The sequence below is a fragment of the Microcaecilia unicolor genome, chromosome 5, assembly GCF_901765095.1.
Source record: "Microcaecilia unicolor chromosome 5, aMicUni1.1, whole genome shotgun sequence".
NCBI lineage: Eukaryota > Metazoa > Chordata > Amphibia > Gymnophiona > Siphonopidae > Microcaecilia > Microcaecilia unicolor.
The window spans coordinates 28,287,595-28,308,410 of NC_044035.1; the positions used below are offsets into that span (position 1 = coordinate 28,287,595).

Sequence of the window (20,816 nt, forward strand, 5' to 3'; positions counted from 1 at the left end):
AATCTGTATGCTCATTTTCTTTCTGAAGCTCTAAAGCATAATGGTTACCTGAATAGATGATTTCTCTCCACCTCCTCTATTTTGCAGCGTAGACGTAACAGAGCACATTCATAGACTTTGATCTGACCTTTCTTTGCAGATTTCTGAAATCTTTATCAGCAAACTGAATCAAGACTTTGTCCAGTTTGAATTGAAGCCTGGTATTCGGATCCTAATTCATGTCGCCCATTTCACAGCAGGTATCTTTTTGTCATTATCAAGCTTCTGCTGGTGTTTGTTACCATGCGTCACAATCTTTCAAACATGTCCTAACAGTTTTGCTTATGTAGAACGATAGCACATTTTCGGGGCTCTTTTATTAGCTGTTTAAGCGTCTACGTGTGCCCAACGAGCGCCAAAATGGAGTTACCGCATGGCGCTTGCGGTAATTTCATTTTTGGCGCAGTCTGAAAAACCATTTTCATTTTCATATGCACTTATTGGGCGCATGCCAAGTGGCATTTGACGCACGTAGGTCATTACTGCCTGGTTACCGCGTGAGACTTTTCCGCTGGGTCGATGGCTGGCGGTAAGGTCTCAGACCCAAAGTGGACGCGCGGCAACTTTCATTTTGCCGCACATCCATTTTCGGCAAAAATTTTTTAAAAGGCACTTTTTTGCAGGCGCGCTGAAAAATGATTCTGCGCGCGCCCGAAACACGCGTCTACACTACCGTAGGCCATTTTTCAGCGCACCTTAGTAAAAGGACCCTTTTATCTTTCCTTCTTCCATCGCAAGGGCTCCTCTCTGTCTCTTTATGAAGGTTTTGGTAAAGATTGTATTTTTACAACCCAGTAGTTTTATTTCCTTTGTTCTCTGTACCGCTTTCCATAGCCTGCTTCCTAGCACCATGCTTCTTAAGATTTATTAATCTCCTTGCCCTGACACAGCAGATAAAAGTGATTATAGCAGGTGTGTGAGGGAAGGAGGATCAGCAGGAAAGTTGGGGCATTCCATTTCTAGCCTTTATTCTTCCAGTAATTCAACAATTTGATGGATAGTCCTGACTCTCACTGAACTTTTCTATGGGGAAAACATTCACTAGCCTTGCAAGAACCTTCAAAAGACTACGTCAAAGCACAGTTGCTGAGAAGTCCAGGAGGAGGGAAAGAAGGCTTGAGGGGGAGATAGCAGAGTGGTGGAATACACTTTTACAATAAACCTCTTCAACGCTGGCAGCTTTTTGTGCTTCCCAAGCAGGATCGCTAGTAACTTCCAGGGGAATATCAAATCATGATCTTGCATTCCATTAACAGCAGAGCAGATGTTCACTGGCCTTCCTCAGAAATGAAGGCCCAAAGCAGCTGACTGAAGAGAAGCTGCCACATAATCGGAATTGGTCACTGAAGGAAATGAAGACACTGAAGACACTGGCCTCAGTTTGGATTTTAACCCTGGCAAGGTCAATTGATTTTGATTCTTTCACCTCACCAATATTAACAGTGACATGAATGAGAAGATTCAAACCTGCCCTCTGATGGTTACATGTTAAAAATATATATATACTAGCCGTTGAGCCCGCAAAAACGGGCTGGTATTGGGGTTTTCCTTCCTTCCCCCTCCCCGCGAGGTCGCCACCGCTACCGTTCCCCCCCCCCCCGAGTCACCGCCGCCGCCATCCCTCTACCCGGCCTGGGCCCTCTCTCTCTCCGCTACTAAACTTACACATCCATTTGCTAGAACGCAGCACGCACATCAGCTGAGCTGCCGTCGGCCCTTCCTTCTCTGCCTGTGTCCCACCCTCCTGTGACGTAACGTCAGCGAGGGCGGGACACAGGCAGGGAAGGAAGGCAGACGGCAGCTCAGCTGATGTTCGTGCTGCGTTCCGGCGAATGGATGTGTAAGTTTAGTAGCGGAGAGAGGGCCCGGGCCGGGTGTGTGTGGGGGGGTAACGGTAGCGGCGACCTCAGGTGGGCGGGTGGGGGGGAGCGGTATCAACCTCGGCGGTGCAGTTTCCCTCTCTGTCCCGCCCTCGTCATCACGTATTGATGCAGGGTCGGGACAGAGAAGGAAGTCTCTACTGCGCATTTGTGAGTGAGTCGGTCACTCGCCGTTTATATGTTTGATTGGTTTAAGGACTGTTAATATTTTTATAATCCCCTGCTTAACAAAGGAGAAGTGTAAAACAGTAGAATATAGTATCAAACTGTGCCAAAATAAGGCCTTTTGGTAAGATGACATCCACAGTGAACAATTAAAAATCTGCATCGTTATCACAATTACTCAAGTGCCGGTGGATCTTCCTGTTCACTCATAGCCAATATCATTAAGGAATGTGTGTTTTGCTTGGTGATTTAGGAAAAAAAATATGTACTTTCTCTATTTATCCTTTTTTTTTCAGCCATTGTGTGCTTCTGTGCATTGTAAGCTTTGTAATGCCTCTGTAGAAGTCATTAGTGAAACTGCACATGGAATACTGTGTTTAGTTTTAGAAGCTACTACATATTTTGAAAGACATAAAGGACTTATATACGTCACACCTAAAAAATCAGTACCAAAACGAAATACGCCTAGGCGTATTCTATAAAATATGCCTATATTTAGCCATTCTTTATAGAATAAGCCTAAATTTCCACACGGTTTATAGAATACGCTGAGCGCCCGTCCGCACAACTAAATTTAGTCAGGGGCAGTTACACCAAGTAAAACCTGGTGTAAATACAGATGCCTAAATTGTGAGCGGACCGGGTGTATTCTAGAACAACGAGCATAGATTTTAGAAACACCCTTGACCCGCCCATTCCATGCCTATGGCCTTGCCCCCTTTTCCAGCTAGGTGACTTAGAATTTACGCGCATCATGTTATAGCAGGGGTGTAGCTACGTGGGGCCATGGGGGCCTGGGCCCCCGTAGATTTGGCCCTGGACCCCCCTGCCGACGACCCTCTGGACCCTCCCTCCCGCCGCCAACCCGCCATCAACCCGCCGTCGCTGTCTGCTACCTTTGCTGGCGGGGGACCCCAACCCTCGCCAGCCAAGGTCCTCTTCTTCCTGTCTCTGAGTCTGACGTCCTGCACGTACAAAGTGCAGGACATCAGACTCAGAAACAGAACAAAGGAAGAAGAGGACCTCGGCTGGCGGGTGTTGGGGTCCCCCGTCAGCAAAGGTAGGCGACGTTGGCGGCGAGAGAGGAGTCGAGAGGGTTGTCAGAGGGGGGTCAAAGTTGTTGTTGGCGGTGGTGGTGGTGGGGGCTAAAATGTGCCCCCTCACTTCGGTGTCTGGACCCCCCCTCCCGCTGAAGTCTGGCTATGCCCCTGTGTTATAGAATACTCTTAGGCAGTTATGCGTGTAAATTCTAATTAATGCCAATTAGTGTCAATTGCTTGTTAACTGGCAATTATTGGTGCTGATTGGCTTGTTAAATAATTAAGTTGTGTGCGTAAATTCAGAATACGACTGGATTTTGCACATACAGCTCAAGTCGCTCTATACAGAATCCGGGGGAACAAGACTCAAAAATATTCAGAGGAAAGCAACCAAAATGTTATGGAGTCTGCGCTCAGTGGCGTACCAAGGGGGGGGGGGGCGGTGGAGGCGGTCCGCCCCGGGTGCACGCCGCTGGGGGGTGCCGCGGCGCACACGCCTGCTCTGAGTTCACTAAACTTCATCGCTCGTTCGCTGCAGCTCCCTCTGCCCCGGAACAGGTTATTTCCTGTTCCGGGGCAGAGGGAGCTGCAGCAAAGTGAAGTTTAGCGAACTCGGAGCAGGCGCGCGCCGCGGCACCCCCCCCCCCCCCCAGCGGCATGCACCCGGGGCGGACCGCCCCCACCTACCACCTGGGGAGGTGTCATTTTGCCGGGGGGGGGGAGGTGTCAGCGGGGGGGGGGCGCTGCACCCAGGGGCGGGGCGCATCGGCGCTCCGCCCCGGGTGCCATCCAGGCCAGGAACGCCACTGTCTGCGCTGGAAGATGTATAAGAAGAGACTTGAACATGAATACCCTAGTGGGGGGGGGGGGGGGAGGAAGGAGAACAGAGGAGATATAAAACAGACATTTAAATTCTAGAAAACGAGTAATGAGCAAACACCTTTTTCTAAAAATGAAGAAGAACTAGAGGCCATGAAATGAATTTTCAAGATGGAAAACTTAAAAGTGACACCTGGAAAAACTCTTCCATGGGAAGTTGTGGGGTCAAAAACAGTGACAAAACAAACATAGAGGATCCCTATATTGCATAAAGATGGAATTAAAATAACTTTCACACTAAAGAAAAAATAGACAAGGGTGGGGGGGGGGGAATGCACTGGGCGACCGTTACAACCCTAATGCCAAAGAGGGAATAACCCACATGGAACTGCAGGTACAACCCAGGACTGGATGGGCCATACTGGTCTCTATCTGCTGTCATTTACTATGTGTTTAACTTTCTGCTCAATAGCTTTGAACATGCTGTCAAACCAGATTTCAAAGCTTTTCGAATTGAAAATGCAAGTTAATTTTACAGTCTAGTGGTCCGATTTATAAATGCTATTGTTTTTTCTTCTTTTTCATCTATGGAGAAAAAGCTCACTAACAGGGACATTTTTAATATAGCGTCTAAATCCGATTTTGTGCGTTTTGCTGAAAGCGTCCAAAACTCTACTACTACTACTACTACTATTTAGCATTTCTATAGCGCTACAAGGCATACGCAGCGCTGCACAAACATAGAAGAAAGACAGTCCCTGCTCAAAGAGCTTACAATCTAATAGACAAAAAAAATAAATAAAGTAAGCAAATCAAATCAATTAATGTGAAGGGGAAGGAAGAGAGGAGGGTAGGTGGAGGCGAGTGGTTACAAGTGGTTACGAGTCAAAAGCAATGTTAAAGAGGTGGGCTTTCAGTCTAGATTTAAAGGTGGCCAAGGATGGGGCAAGACGTAGGGGCTCAGGAAGTTTATTCCAGGCGTAGGGTGCAGCGAGACAGAAGGCGCGAAGTCTGGAGTTGGCAGTAGTGGAGAAGGGAACAGATAAGAAGGATTTATCCATGGAGCGGAGTGCACGGGAAGGGGTGTAGGGAAGGACGAGTGTGGAGAGATACTGGGGAGCAGCAGAGTGAATACATTTATAGGTTAGTAGAAGAAGTTTGAACAGGATGCGAAAACGGATAGGGAGCCAGTGAAGGGTCTTGAGGAGAGGGGTAGTATGAGTAAAGCGACCCTGGCGGAAGATGAGACGGGCAGCAGAGTTTCGAACCGACTGGAGAGGGGAGAGGTGACTAAGTGGGAGGCCAGCAAGAAGCAGATTGCATACAAAACTCAAGAGGCAAATATAGCAATTTTCCAACCAGAAAAACATCTTATATTTTTGTTTCAAAAGTAGTCATTTGCTAGATTTTTATTACATTTGTACCCTGCGCTTTCCCACTCATGGCAGGCTCAATGCAGCAGGCAATGGAGGATTAAGTGACTTGCCCAGAGTCACAAGGAGCTGCCTGTGCTGGGAATTGAACTCAGTTCCTCAGGACAAAAGTCCACCACCCTAACTACTAGGCCACTCCTTCATTCTAAAATGGTTTTGTGCTCAGTGCAATTATCTTTTGGACCATTTTAGAAAAAGAAATAATAATGACACAAAAGCAAAACCTTTAGGATGTATTGGGAGGGGGGGGGGGGGGGGGTCCAGCATTCTTAGCAGACTAGCCACACAGACAAGAGGTATTGCAGTGGACTCTTCACATAAAAGGTCCCAGGTACACATGCCATCATTATCCCCTTAATCATCGTATGATGAGATCTCCAAAACCCACCAAAAACCTACTGTACCCAATTGTACACCACTACAATAGCCCTTATGGCTGCAGCTATCACCTGTATGTGGGTACAGTAGGTTTTTGGTGGGCCTTGGAGCAGGGGCGTAGCCAGACAACAGATTTTGGGTGGGCTTAGGCAAGAAGTGGGTGGGCACCAAGTGTTCTCCCCCCCCCCCCCCCCCCACACATACCCAAAAAATATCTCAGTTGGCGGGAAAACGCTTCTTTCCACCTTGGCAGTCTGCAGCAGGCATGCGCTGAAAACTGAGCATGTGCAGGTGTCAGTATCATAGAGAGTAGCATTTTCGTTACCATCAGGGAGAAGTCTTCAGCTGGTGGAGCTTGAGATCCCCACCAGCTACCGCTAAACATGTGCTACTGTTGCGTGGGCCTGAGCCCTAAGTGGGTGGGCCCTGGCCCACCCAGGATCACCTGTGGCTACGCCACTGCCTTGGAGGGCTCACACTTTCTACCACAAGTGTAACAGTAAGAGTGGGATTATGGGCCTGAGTCCCTTTCTCTACAGTTCAATGTACTGACCAGTAGGCTACTCCACAATGAATATGCATGAAAGAGATTTGAATATAATGGAGGCAGCATATGCACATCATGAATATTCATTGTGGGTATCCTGAAAACCTGATTGGCAAGGGGGTACTCCAGAACTGACTTGGGAAATACTGATTTAGGGCACATTTTTGTGACATAGTAGTGATTGAAACAGGCCTAGACCAAAATGTCTAACTTTTAGATCTGGACATTTTTGCTTTGTTCAATATTGACAGAAAAACGTCCAAGTTTTGGGAACACCCCCCCCCCCTCCCTCCCCTGACATGCTTCCTTGTTATTTAAATGCAGTGCATACAAACTGCATAGAAAAACATCTTAAAAATGTGTTTCAAAAATGGCAATTCAAACCTTTTGGCAAAAAAAAAAAAAGAAATCAATTTGCTTCTTTGTGCCTCTTTTCAACATTTTTCTGTTTTGTAAATGAGCCCCTAAATCAGTTCCTTCGAGAGGTTAGGCACTGGTTTCCAAATTCATTTGTTAGGCTACATGGGGCAATGAATGGCGCCTTCCAATAACACAGAATAAACTATTCTGATTCTATTGCCGTTTTGCGGGTGTCAGAGTTCAAAGGGCGCAGGAAGCAGGTCTTATAAAAACAACCATACTGGATCAGACTATTCTGTGGTTTACATATAAATCACAGATGTGACTGACATAAGAGCAGCTCCTTTTTAAATATGGACTTAAGCATGAAGATGACACACATTAATTCTGGATGTTTTGAGGATCACAGAATACCAACCGCCTTTTCTATTTCTCAGCAAAGCCCCTCCCCCTGGCCACCCTGAATAAAATCTGCAGTTGTGACTGTCCTAAGCAGTGACATAAATGTTTATCATACTTTTTCAGCACAGTAATTTTAAGCATACTTTGCTGTCCTCTCTACCATCAAACATATAAATGGCGAGTGACCGTACTCACTCGCAAATGCGCAGTAGAGACCTTCTCTGCCCCGCCCCCACGTCAATACGTGATGACGGGGGGCGGAACACAGAGGGTCTGTACTGCGCATTGCTGAGGGAGGGACACCGCCGTCTAACGCTCCCCCCACCCGAGTCGCCGCCGCCACCCACCTTCTACCCGGTCGGGCCCTCGCTCCACTATTGAAACAGCGAGGGTCCGGGAACGCAGCACTGAGCTCTGCCGAGCTGCCGACATCGCCCTTCCTTCTTCTTCTCTGCCTCTGTCCCGCCCTCGACGACGTTACGTCACACGAGGGCGGGACAGGCAGAGAAGAAGAACGAAGGCCGACGTCGGCAGCTCAGCAGAGCTCAGTGCTGCGTTCCCAGACCCTCGCTGTTTCAATAGCGGAGCGAGGGCCCGGCCGGGTGGAAGGTGGGTGGTGACGGCTCGGTGGTGGTGGCGCGAACTCGGAGGAGGAGGGGCAGCGGCGAACTCGGTGGTGGGGGCGGGCCTTTCAACCCCCCCTTCCTATAATAGCCCGTTTTTACGGGCTCAAAGTCTAGTATATATTAATCCTAGCAGCGTCATACTGTGTGCTCCTCGTTTAGCAAAGAGATACCTTTTAATTTGGAGTGTATCAAAGCTGCAGCCTGTCATTTATAGAATCCAATAGGGCATTTTCTATTACTAATAAAAATATAATAGTTTTAAATAGTTTGTTATACTGATATGGGTGATTGAAATAAAGGCATAGAGGTTAACCTGCACACAGAGTGGCAATTATTTAGATCAAAATTCCTTGCATGTTTTGATTCTTTCCTTATTTACCTCTAAGTTAGACTATCGTAATGGTCTAACTGGGCTGCGGTCATTTCCAATTAAAAAAGATCCAAACCTTAGAAAATACTGCCTTGAGACTCCTGTGTAATGCCTGTTGTACCAACCATATCTCTCGACTCCTTAAAACTCATCATTGGCTTCCTGTAGAACAACATATTATCTTTAAAGTTCTTCTTCTTGCTTTCAAAGCATTCCATATTGGCCTACCCGTTTATCTCTCACCTCTCACTATCCTATATTGCACCCCTTGAACACTCTGTTCTCTTAACGATCATCATCTAATTTCCCCAAACCCGAAACAAAGTCTTCCTAGAATCAACTAGACATTGGGCATCTTTCTTTGCAGCACCAGCCCTTTGGAACTCCTTATCCCCTCCCATCAGAGCTGAAACATCCCTGAAAAACGTTGTCATTCCTTAAGTCCTGTCTTTTCCAACAAGCTTTCCCTTCTACTTAATTGACATTGCTCTCAGCCCTTTCACTGTGACCAAAGACCAAGACCCTGTTGTCTCGAATCTATTATTGTCTCATCTTTGTTGTTTCTTTTGAATGCATGGTTATCATTTCTTTCCTATCAAACAATAGTAGTTATGTTTTCTACATGTTTAATATTATTACCTTTGATTGTTAACCGCTGTGGACTACTTGCTAGAAATGGCGGTATAGAAAGTCTCAAAAATAAATAAATATATAACCATCTTGGGAAGATGGAGAGACCATGCCGATCTGAATCGTCAAGCATTTATTATATTACATTGGTAAACCTATAAAAACATTTTTTTTCTAAGATTTCAGCTTGTTTTCATTTTTTTCTATTAATGCTACCACCTGATCAGAGCTATCCAAAATGGCTTGGTCAAGTTCTGATTTCAACCTATTATGTGAAAGTATGATACCATCCATATTTCCCTAAAAGTATTAGGATAGATCTCCCTGTATGCCCTAGGACAAAACTAGGACTGGAGCAGCTTATCTGCTACAGTAGGAAATCCTGGACAGACGTTAGAATCCTTTTCTTATCCCAGCTCATACTACTACTACTACTACTACTTAGCATTTCTATAGCGCTGCCAGGGTTACGCAGCGCTTTACAAGTTTAAAGATGGGGAAGGACAGTCCCTGCTCAAGAGAGCTTACAATCTAAAGGTAACAAGCTATGTAGTCAGTGTAGGTATCATGAATGGGGAAGGTGGTTATGCGCCAAAAGCAAGAGAGAAGAGATGGGCTTTGAGTAAGGACTTGAAAATGGTCAGGGAGGGCGCATGGCGTATGGGCTCGGGAAGTCTGTTCCAGGCATAAGGTGATGCGAGGTAGAAGGGGCGGAGTCTGGAGTTAGCGGTGGTGGAGAAGGGTACAGATAGGAGTGATTTGTTCTGAGAGCGGAGGTTACGGGTGGGAACATACAGGGAGAGGAGGGTAGAGAGGTAATGGGGGGCTGCAGACTGAGTGCACTTGAAGGTCAATAGGAGAAGCTTGAACATAACTGATGGAAAGATGAAAGGTAGTTTCAGCAGGGGCTAGCTCATAATAGGTTAATGCTAAACTGGACAGAGAGTTATTCCACAGTGGATACCTCTAGTGGTAGAAGGTCATTGGTTATAATCAGTCATGAGGGCAAATTTCAAAGCTATTTATATGATTATATACTGATTTCCCCAGATAACTTGGCCTGGCCTGTCTGAAAATTACATTCAACAGGGGTTAAAAGCTATGCAAGGGTGCTGAAGAGATCACATGAGCCTACCAAAATGGAAGGGTAAAGGGCAATGGGATTTGATATACCAGGTTTCTGTGGAACAATCAAAGCACTTTGCATCATTATAGGCAGGTACTTTCTCTGTCCCTAGTGGGCTCACAATCTAAGTTTTTCAGCCAGGTACAATGGAGGGTTAAGTGACTTGCCCAAAGTCACAAGAAATTACAGTGGGAATCAAACGCAGTTCCTAAGGTTCTCAGTACACTGCACTAACTGTTAGGCTGCTCCCCCACTCCTGAGAGCTTTTCTCCTGATGGTAATCTCTGGATTCAGACGTATTTTAGTTTCCTTCCAGCCTTGATCTGACCAGCAAATCTGTCTCCTAACAAGAATTCCAAAGTCAATGCAATGCTTTTGGTTCATTTCAATATTAAATGCTCTAAATGTGGACCATCAACTCCTGAAGAAATGTCAACGTGCAAAAGTAGATGGCAAAACCAATGATAACATACTTACATAACTATGTACTCCTCAAGTCAAGCAGCAAGATAACTTCACCACCACCACCACCACAGAGGTTACAATTGGAAGTTGTGAGCCTTGCGACACAGTTCACATCAGCAATGTCGGGGAACTGTCAGAATTAGTTTGGATTCTCATGACTTCCTGCTATAGGAGTTACATCAAAAGGTGAAAATGACTAACTCCCTGCAAAGAGATCTTGAAGATTTGTCAAATTGTTCCCACTGCAACAATGTCATACCAAAAATGCCCCTGCACTTGTACTTAAATATGTAATCCACCTGCAAGCCTGAAGGCTTTTGAAGTGATGTACATTCAGGTGCAGTAGGTATTTTTTTTTCTGTTCTTGGAGGGTTCACAATTACAAATTAATAATAATAATAAAAACACAAAAGAAAATGGAATTTGACCCTGGGTCCTTTGGTTTACAGTCCACTGCATTAACCACTAGGCTGCCCCTCTGTAGATGTCTGTGTGACCGTTTTCTAAGAATGCTGCCATACAGAAGTCCAACTCCCTTGTTGTTCATAATTTGGACATTACAGTTTGTAAAATGGCTGCTCATGCTGGATGTCTCACAAATTTTCAAACAGGAAATCTCTATGTATTTCTTGTTCAAAATTGCATGTGGGATGGATGTCCATTTGGGATGTTCTGATGCGGACGTCGCCATTCTGACTTGGACGTCCTTTTGGAAATGTCCCTCTCCATGACTACAGATTTGGGTATTGGCATTGCTTTTATATTGCTTGACAATGTTTTTACTATTGTTTCCTGCCTCCACTGTGTTGACCCTTATGCTGAACTCTATGGTAATTTCTCTCTGTAGCTCCCCTAGTGGATCTAGCACCCAGCCACAGTGGTTCTGCCATGCTGATGCTGTTGTCCGTGGTGTTTGTTGGGTTAGCTGTCTTCGTGATTTATAAGTTCAAAAGGTATGCCAGTCCTGTTTTACGATTCCGGATCTAAAAAGATGCGTATTGTGGCCTGTACGCAACAATGATGGTTTCTGTTAATATTTTAGGAAGATTCCGGGGATTAATGTATATGCACAGATGCAGAATGAGAAAGAGCAAGAGATGATCAGTCCAGTCAGTCAAAGTGAAAGCTTGCCCAATGTCCCTCAAAGTCAGCTGATGAGCCCTGAACAGCTCTTAGATGAGAAGTTGGATACACGGGCCATAGGTAAATAATTTCCATCTGACAAGTGGCTGATTCTGACTTCCTAATTGGCTAAACTTGTCCCCCAAACCACACCCCACCACTGTATTAACTGTTCTAAAAGTAACTCATTGTAGTGGAGATAGGACTTATTTCTCCCATTTGCAATAGAGGATTATACCACAACATATGCACAGGATAGGTTGGGCAGAAAGCGTTCTTGATATCTGTAACAATTAAGCTGTGGAATTAAGAGGCCCTTCTAGGAAAGCATAGCGTGCGCTAACAGGATTAGCACATGCTAAATGCAAAAGAGCCCATAGGTATAAAATTGATTTCTTAGCATTTAGCGCACGCTAAGCTTTAGTAAAAGGACCCCTAAGTATCTTCAGCATGTGGAAGGTGACCCCTAAGTATCTTCAGCATGTGGGGGGTGTGCTGATATTTTCAGTTAACCAAAAGATACAATTATATACATTAAGGGCCAGATTCTGTAAATGGCATCTAAAATCTAGACGCATCCAATTAACGCGCCTAGCACTATTTTACATAACATGCCTAAAGTTAGGCGCAGTGTATAGTATAGCACATAGGCGCAAGGATAGCGTCTACATTTAGGCCTGGCCATTGATGCCACCGAAAACCTGGCATAAATACTTGCGCCTAAATGTAGGTGTATTCCTCCGAATTCTATAACAATGCGCAGAAATTCCAAGTAACGCCCCGACCTACCCACACTCATCCCATGGCCACACCCACTTTTCAGCTACATGCATTAGCATTGACACATGTTTCTTTTTAGAATACGCCTAAAAAGAAGCATGCTCAAGGGCTCTTTATACAAAGACATGAAAGGGCCTACGCGCGTCCAGCTCGGCCCAAATCGGCATTACCGCCCGGCTACTGTGTGCACCGGGAGGTAATTCTGAATTAGGTGCATGCCGAAAACACGCGGTAGAAAATCTTTTCTATTTTCTACCACGGGGCACCTAAAAGCAGTTGGCACGCGCTGGTTGGCGGTAAGGTCTCAGGCCAAAAATGGATATGCGTTGGTTTTCATTTTGCTGCACGTTCATTTTCCGGCCCATTAAAATAATCTATTTTTTCCTGATGCCACAGACCAGTTTTTGGTGCATCTTTGTTAAAGGGCCCCTTAAATTCCAATCATTGCCAATTACTGATGATTATTGATTGGTATTGGTCAATTATCATCACTGATTGGCTTGTTACTGAATCAAGTAACACGTAAATTGGCCATTTGTACAATTTAATGCATGCTACTCACCGTGCTTTATTTAGAATCTGGGGGTTAATACTTCTGCACCCAAAATACAAAAAATATACACTCATAAACAAAAAAAAAGTTTATTTTTCAAATTTAAAAATCCCCTAACTTTTGATTTCTGTTCAGCTTTTCAGATGTCATCAGTTATTATTACACCTGCCTTCTTATATTCTGCTGACATATAATTTATTGACTGTGAATCGAAGAATATCACAATTCTTGATTTATGTGAAACACAGTGGATCGCCACTGAGTCTTGCCTTAGTTGAGGCACTGATTTACAGCAGGTGACTGCGCAGCCCAGAGCTATAGGCATGGGGCAGTAGATCAATGAAGTTATTTTTTTTTTCCTTCAAAGAATTTTGGGTTTTGGAAGCCAGAGGTGTTCAGACTGATAGCGCAATCAATGTTGTTGGCTTACATTAATTATTCCCAAAGATTACTTCAAACTAGACAACCCGAATTGCAGATATTACTCGTATATAACGCAATAGAATGACTGCAATTATATATATTTTCACATGTGTTGAGAGGTTCACTTAAATATGGAGGAAAAGGTCTCAAAATGCCAATTTGCCCATATTCATGAATAAATCATAAGGCATATCTCAGGCTAAACTCATCATCGACCTGAAGGAGGCTTTTTAGGTCGATGATGAGTTTAGCCTGAGATATGCCTTATGATTTATTCATGTACGTGGGCAAATTGGCATTTTGAGACCTTTTTCCTCCATATTTAAGTGAACCTTTCAACACGTGAAAATATATATAATTGCACTCATTCTATTGCGTTACATTAATTATTCAACATTATTTATATGAGCTGTACAGATATGATTGCAAAGAAACTTCAAACTCTGTTAAATATGACCGCCCAATTAATATTTAAGGTATCCAAGTATGATAGAGCCACACCATTGTTGCTTCAATTGCACTGGTTACCAGTACAGGCACTTAGTTGTTGTTTGGTTCTTCTAAATGTGAATGGTGAAACATCGGCTTATATATCGTCTAATTTGATTATGGGCTAAAAATGTTAGTCCTGGATCCAGACGATTTTTAATTCTTCAGTACCCAGATCCAAAAAAAAGGTGGTTTATAAGAGATTTTCTGCTGGTTCATTTGCATAATTTGTGGCCAGTAATTGGAATGACCAACCTATAGAAAATCAAATGCAATTTAACTATGCAGCATTTTGAAAATTATTGAAAACTTTAAACTTTTTTTTAAATTTGGAAATTATTTGAATTTGAATTAATTAGCTTTGATCGGTTGTTTGTTTTTTTTAATGATCTATACTTTTCAGCCACACTGACCTTTAATGGTATGTGTGGGATACAAATGTGTGGGATACAAATGTCATGTAATGTAATGTAATGTAACGATGAACGTATTTGTTTTAAGAAATCATTTGGGTGGGTGGGTGGGGAGAGGGGAACACAGAAAAAATCTAAGATGATATCCCCACACTAACCAGTTCCCTCTTAAAGGGAAATAATCATTTTTATATTTGATAATGCGTATCCAGCTCTAAAGTTTTGAAAAATATCATATGAAATGCTAGATAGATTCAGAGGTCTATTTACTAGCCCTATTAAACCTGCAGTACAAATTATTGCATTATTATTATTATTATTAAATTATTGCACTAGTTAATATGTGTTATTTTCCACAGTCACTAGTATTTCTAATGATGCCCGTTCATTAAATAATGCACGTTAACTTGTGTTGACATTATTGTGGGATAATACAAAGTTACCACATGAGATGTACCATGGCATATGTTGTGATATATCCCAGTATATGGGGAAATAAGACTTGTCAAGGCTAGAATTTCTGCCCTTACTAAAACAAGCCTTTCTAATCTAGTTTCCTTAATCTCCTTTCTACTTACGAAGATATATACTGTCATCCCTTAACATCTATTGCCATAGTTTGTACCATTTATACAATTAAGGAAAAACACTGAAACTTTGCACAAGGCTAATGCAATCCTGTAGAACAGGGGCTGTTCAAAAAAGGTTGACAAGGAATCAGGCAAGCTTGATAGATTGTTGCTGGAAATGGCCCTACTGTTGATTTCACAGCAATGATAAACTATCCATTAGGAGAGTAATTTCTAAGAGGTGATAAAAGTTGGCCTTTTACAGCATCTTAGTTTACATGGGAATCACTAACCTGTATTATCTCAGTATCACAGGTTAGTGAGTCCCATGGAATATGAATAATACAACTGCAAACTGTGTTATTCATCCTCTCTGGGAGTATTGCTGATACTCCCACGGAATCCTCATAAAGGTGCCACAGCTGAAGCTTTGAGTATCCCTTTAAGACCCACTATGAAGGGATTCCCAAATAAATCCATCAAATATCCCTTCTGAACCCCCCTCCCATAGAGACCCCTTCCCTCTAGAGCCCCCAACCCCCCCCCCCCCACCTTCCTGTAGGCACCCCCAGGGCCTAATGTTTTTAATCCACAGTGGTCTAGGGCTGCGGTGGGCAACCTTAGTCTTCGACGGACACAACCCAGTCAGGTTTTTCTGGATTTCTCCAATGAATATTTGCATGCACTGCCTCCATTGTATGCAAATAGATCTCATGCATATTCATTGGGGAAATCCTGACAACGAGACTAGGTTGTGGTCCTCAAGGACCACCCCTACTCTAGGAGGTTCCAGACGGAAGCAAACCCTAGTTACCCCTGTCTCTGCTGGCATTGGGTTCAAAATGACACTAGTACTCCCTAGTGGTAGTCTCATTGTATAAATGGTTTGATGCTCCTAGGCAGGAAAAATAATGTCAGCTTTGAGATGGCATTATTTTTCCGGAATAAAAAGGGGGTTTGGTGCTTTATTCAATTTGCATAATAATGAGGTGTTTTGCATGCTTTGCATCTCATTATTTAGGTTTCCCACAGTTGTCTACTCTGGCCACATATGATGCTGAGAGGTCAAGTAGGTGGTACTCTGTCCATCACATTATTATTGCTGCCTCCGCAGTCAGCTGTAGGCTCTTCTTCCTGTCCTGACAATTCACATAGGTCACTGCTGACACATTGTCAGACAGAACTCAAGACAACATTTCCCTAAGTGCCAATTAAAATGCCAGATGAATGGGACCAAGTGAATGGCCTTCAACCAAAGGCCCTGAGCTATATGTCCCATACAAAGCCCTCCGAGCTCTTGAGGCTGGCATCTGTCATCACTACAGTAGTGTCCACTTTGGCCTTTCCAGATTCATTCCCCTTTCCAAATGGGAAGATTACGACTGCCACACCAGTTTCTTCTTTGCCTCCCCCAGAAGCTTCCAACATGTATCAAACTGTAATATAACATACATTATTGTGTTTAAGGCATATTAAAGAGCTTACAACACATGTTATTGCTTTAATGCACCTTAATAACTACTCCCCTCAGTTTCTTAATGTACAACTTGTTAACATAGTCTTTAAATTTAATGGAGACTTGAAGAATTCCCAGTCCGTAATAGGAATGTTCTATAGCTACCAAAAGTCCTTTTCCCAATCATAATACCTTTTTTGTACATCAGATATAAAAGAAGATTGAAGGCACACTTATCCTATATAATAATTTGCACCTGAAAAAGTTCCATGTCTGGCTGCCTGGGTTCGTAACATCTCCTGGCTGCCTGGGTTCGTAACATCTCCTGACGTCAGCCAGCCTCCAGCGTTCCATTCCCCCTCACTGTCCCGCCCTCGCGTCAAGATGTAATGACATCAGAGGGCGGAACAGTGAGAGGGAAGGGAACGCTGGAGGTGAGCTGACATCAGGAGGGATGTTACGAACGGAACGGAAGCCAGCGCCAGCCAGCCAGAGAAAGTTCAGGTACAAATCGAGGGGAGGAGAGAATCGCGGGACATCGAGGGGAGGGAGGGAGGAAGGGAAGGGAAGGGAAGGGAAGGGCAGGGCAGAGGAGAATTGATGGACATGGATGGGATGGCAGGACAGCAGAGGAGAGAATCGCGGGACATGGACGGGAGGGCAGGGAAGAGGAGAATCACTGGACATGGAGGAGAGGGGAGGGAAGAATTGCTGGACATGGGTGGGGGGGGGAGGGCAGGGGAGACAGAAATAAAAAAGCTTACATGACAGCATTCCTAGGGCCCGATTCATTGTTGAGGAAACGGGCATGGTTCCACTAGTAAGTACATAAGGTCTAGGTGTAAGGTGCTAGTGAGGAAAAAATGATTAGGATTACAAGCAGTGAGGGAAAAAAAATAATCATTTTGTAGTGTCGACCTTAATATTTCTTATATCTTGCTCACATGCAAGAACTCTTCTAAAATTTCATCCGTCCGATATTTAAAACCGTTTAACAGGACAGGAACAGCTCCTGGCTGGTTAAACAGCACTTAGGGGCCCTTTTACTAAAGGGTCGGTATGTGGCAACAGGCTTGCTGTGCATAGTTGCCCCGTATAAGAGGCTTGGGGAGGTTAAGCCTTCCCAGCCCAACCATGACCTTCCTTTCCTCCCAGCTGCTGGGACGCTGCTTCTCAACCTGCGGGACAGCAAGAAAAACAAAATCGAGCTTCACCTCTGCACCGCCTGCCTGCCCGACATTCCACCTTCCCGATTCAATGGCTCAATAAACAGAAGCCAAGCATGTAGTCATAGAGCTCTGCGCGCCACTGGCAGCTCTGCCGGTCCACCTGAACAGGAAGTTACATCATAGGGGTGGACCAGAAAGCTGTCAGTTGTGCACAGATCTCTATGACCCTGTGCTTGGTTTCTGTTTATTGAGCCACGAAATCGGGAAGCTCGATTTTGTTTTTCTTTTTTTTTAAGATGCTTTGTTCTTCTTGCTGTGGCCGGGCGGAGGTACCCATGAGCAAGTGGATGGGGAGGAAAAAGAGAGATAGGGCTCTATGTTGGAGGTGAGAAATGGAAGGAAAGAAAGAGGGCAATGGCGCGGGGGGGGGGGGGAAGAGACAGACGGGCAATGCTGGGTAGTGGGAGGAGGAGAGAGATGGGCAATACTGAATGTTGGGGGAAGAGAGGCAGAGGGGTGATAGTAGATGGAGGAGAGAGAAGGGGGACATTGCTAGATGGTGGGGAGGGTAGAGATAGAGAGGCATCATTGTAAAGGGGGAGAAAGAGACAAAGAAGAGAACTGGGATGGCTAGGGGAGGAGGGAGAGAGAACAGGTGCTGCTTGGCAGGAGGGAGAGAGATAGATAGAGAGGTGATGTTGGATGGGGGGGGGGGAGAAACAGAAAGGAGATGTTGCATGGCGAGGAGAGAGAGAGACACACACACACACACACACACACACACACACACAAACACAAACATACATACACACACAGACAGAAAATCCTGGATGGTGAGATGGGTCAGACAGAGAGACAGTGGAGATCCTGGATGTCTGGGGTGGGGTGTCCTTCTCTGCTGTGTACAAACAGGTGTCAACACCCCAAGGATTTAAATTTGTCCCATCCCACACTGCCTTAGGCCCACCCCAATCCCATCCGATTCTAGCCTCCCCAAACATTTGAGACACCGACCACCTATGTTGCCATGCACCAATCCGGAGCTACAGGTAGGCTACTGCAGGAGCCCAGCTGTAGTTCCCACCCCCAGTGCGGGCCATTTCTGGTGCTGCAAAAATATTTTCTATTTTTGTAGCGCTGATGCTTACTCGGTGGTAATCGGGCAGTGCCGCACACTGCCCAGTTACCGCCAGGATAGCGAGGGAGCCCTTATCGCCACCTCAATGGGTGGCAGTAAGTGCTCCCTCCGAAATGGCCACACGGCAAGTGGTTCACTTACCGTACAGCCATTTCTTTTGGAAAAAAAAGACAACCTTTTACCCGCTGCAGTAAAAGGGGGCCTCGGCGTTTGTGAAAAACACGCACTGACGCTATCGCCGACCACCTTTTATCGCAGCTTAGTAAAAGGACCCCTTAGCCGGCTATCCAGCAATATTCAGTGGAAGATAGCCAGCTATCTCCTGCTGAATATTGCCGGTTAGAGCTTGGTGGATAATCGGTTATATCGTGCAATATAACTGGCTATCAGCCAATATTCAATGCATTGTCGACTAAGGGCCCCTTTTACAAAGACACGCTAGCCTTTTTAGCGTGCACTACACCCTAAGATATCAATAGGAATAAAACGAGCACCTTAGCATTTAGTAAACACTAAAAACACTAACGCGTCTTTGTAAAAGACTCTCTAAGTTTGGCAGCCAAATTTGGCCACCAAAATAGCAGCTATAACTTTGGCCGGTTTAAACTTAAACGGCCAGCGCTGAATATTGACTTGGCTGGTTAAATTTAAATCAGCCAAAATACACCCGGATATTCAATGCCGATCACCAGAAATGGCCCAGCATTCAATATTCTGGCTCAGCTCCGACTGTGGGTATCAGCCCAGCTAACACCCATAGTCTAAAAATATATATATACTGAATAAGGGACCAATATTGTTTCTAAAATAATTACTGTTGAGGTACTGGTAAGTATATATTTCAGAGGCCCTTTTACTAAGGTGCATATGCACCTATATGCGTGCAACGCACATCAAATTGGAACTACCCGGCGGTAATCGGCAGTGTACGTACACTGACAATTACCACCCAGTTAAGGCACGACACTTTACCACTAAGTCAGTGGGTGGCGGTAAGGTCTCATGCTCAAAATGGACGTGCTTTGGTTTTAATTTTGCCACACACGCCCATTTCCGGCCACAAAGAAGGCTTTTTTTTTTGCAGGTGAGCTGAAACAAATGGACCTGCGCGCGTCCAAAACACGCACCGACACCAGCGCAGATCATTTTTGAGCGCGCCTTATTAAAAGGGCCCCTCAATTTCATCAGTCTGTGCATCTAGGACTGAAGCTGTTCATTGCCACGTGAGCTGATGTTTTGTGGAATCCTTAGCCTGAACTTACAAAGGCAACAGAAATGCATCAGTTATGCACAAAAAGAAAAAAAAATCTGCAGAGATTTAGACTGTAGTCAGTGCATCTTCCTGGGGTCATCTGTGTCATTCTCTCTACCACGTTTTTCTGGTTGTGCATGATAGTCAATTAGCCGACATTGTCAGAGCTTTCTCTTTTTACTGCACAATCTTTACTTTTCATTTTCATGTTTCCAGTTCAGAAGTCACCAAGATCAGTGCATGCTCTAAATGGGTTTATTTTTTCTTAGATAGCTTGAATATTTTAGTGCTGCCCTGTGTGGGTGGCAGAGGATGTAAAGTCTTCCTTCTTTCTCAGTAAATATTTAATTCCACACAAAATATAGTATCTTAGCAGTAGCAGTAGGGCACAAGGTTTGATTCGTTATGTTGATATGGTCGATTATATTAATGATGATTTTTTTATGTATATATTTTATTTCTCTTTTTTTTGCCCAGGAAGTATTTCCATAGCTGCTGAGAAGCAAAGCACAAAAGAAATTCCTACCTATGTAAATGTTTGAACTGAGGATGACAATAAACTGAATTGCAATGAAACTTTTTGATTCTTCTCACACAAAAAAAAGGGTTTTTAGCTTTAAGCCTGTGCATGTGAACATTTATGAGAACCATGGGAACTGCAGTGTACAGGTGCTTGGATTTATGGAAAATATCCCCCCGCCCCTGTTTTTGGATCCGTTTGTGTTTGTAGAAGATTCCCGACGATTCAAAACCAAGAAGTTGCATGCTTTTGAAATATTCTTGGCTTTACAGTAGGTTGAACTGCTATGCCAATTGGACTCTTGACAGTTGCCTGGATGGCTTAAGCCGTTCTGGCAATTTCTAGTGCTCTTCATATGTACCACAAAAAGAAAATATTTTAAACCACCTGGACAGCCAACTCCATTTGATCATCAGTTTTGTTGGGTGGGTTGGGGGGGGGGGGGGTCTGGCTTTCTCACATTTCCTGGCAGGGTTTCTTTTACAGCTGTCTACATTTCTAACGAAGCAACGGATATTACTGCAATAATAAGTACTGGCAGGTGAAGCAAATTCCTCTTTTTCAGAACTGATCTCAGCGAAAAGCAGATTTTAGAATCCTGCAGCTGGCAAACACCAAGTTTGCGGCTTTCTCTCCGTGCAGCTGCCACGCA

The 20,816-nt window shown here is 44.4% G+C and overlaps 1 protein-coding gene across 1 annotated transcript in view; it reads left to right on the top strand.

The window, feature by feature from the left end:
- SORCS1 (sortilin related VPS10 domain containing receptor 1) overlaps positions 1-20,562 on the top strand; it is a 588,550-nt gene extending 567,988 nt beyond the window's left edge. Inside the window, exons 24-27 of the mRNA XM_030204718.1 lie at positions 140-239; positions 11,128-11,233; positions 11,323-11,483; positions 20,122-20,562. Of these exons, the coding sequence (XP_030060578.1) occupies positions 140-239; positions 11,128-11,233; positions 11,323-11,483; positions 20,122-20,186 (432 nt within the window). The 3' untranslated portion in view covers positions 20,187-20,562. The remainder of the gene's footprint in view (positions 1-139; positions 240-11,127; positions 11,234-11,322; positions 11,484-20,121) is intronic.
- Positions 20,563-20,816: the final 254 nt, after the last annotated feature.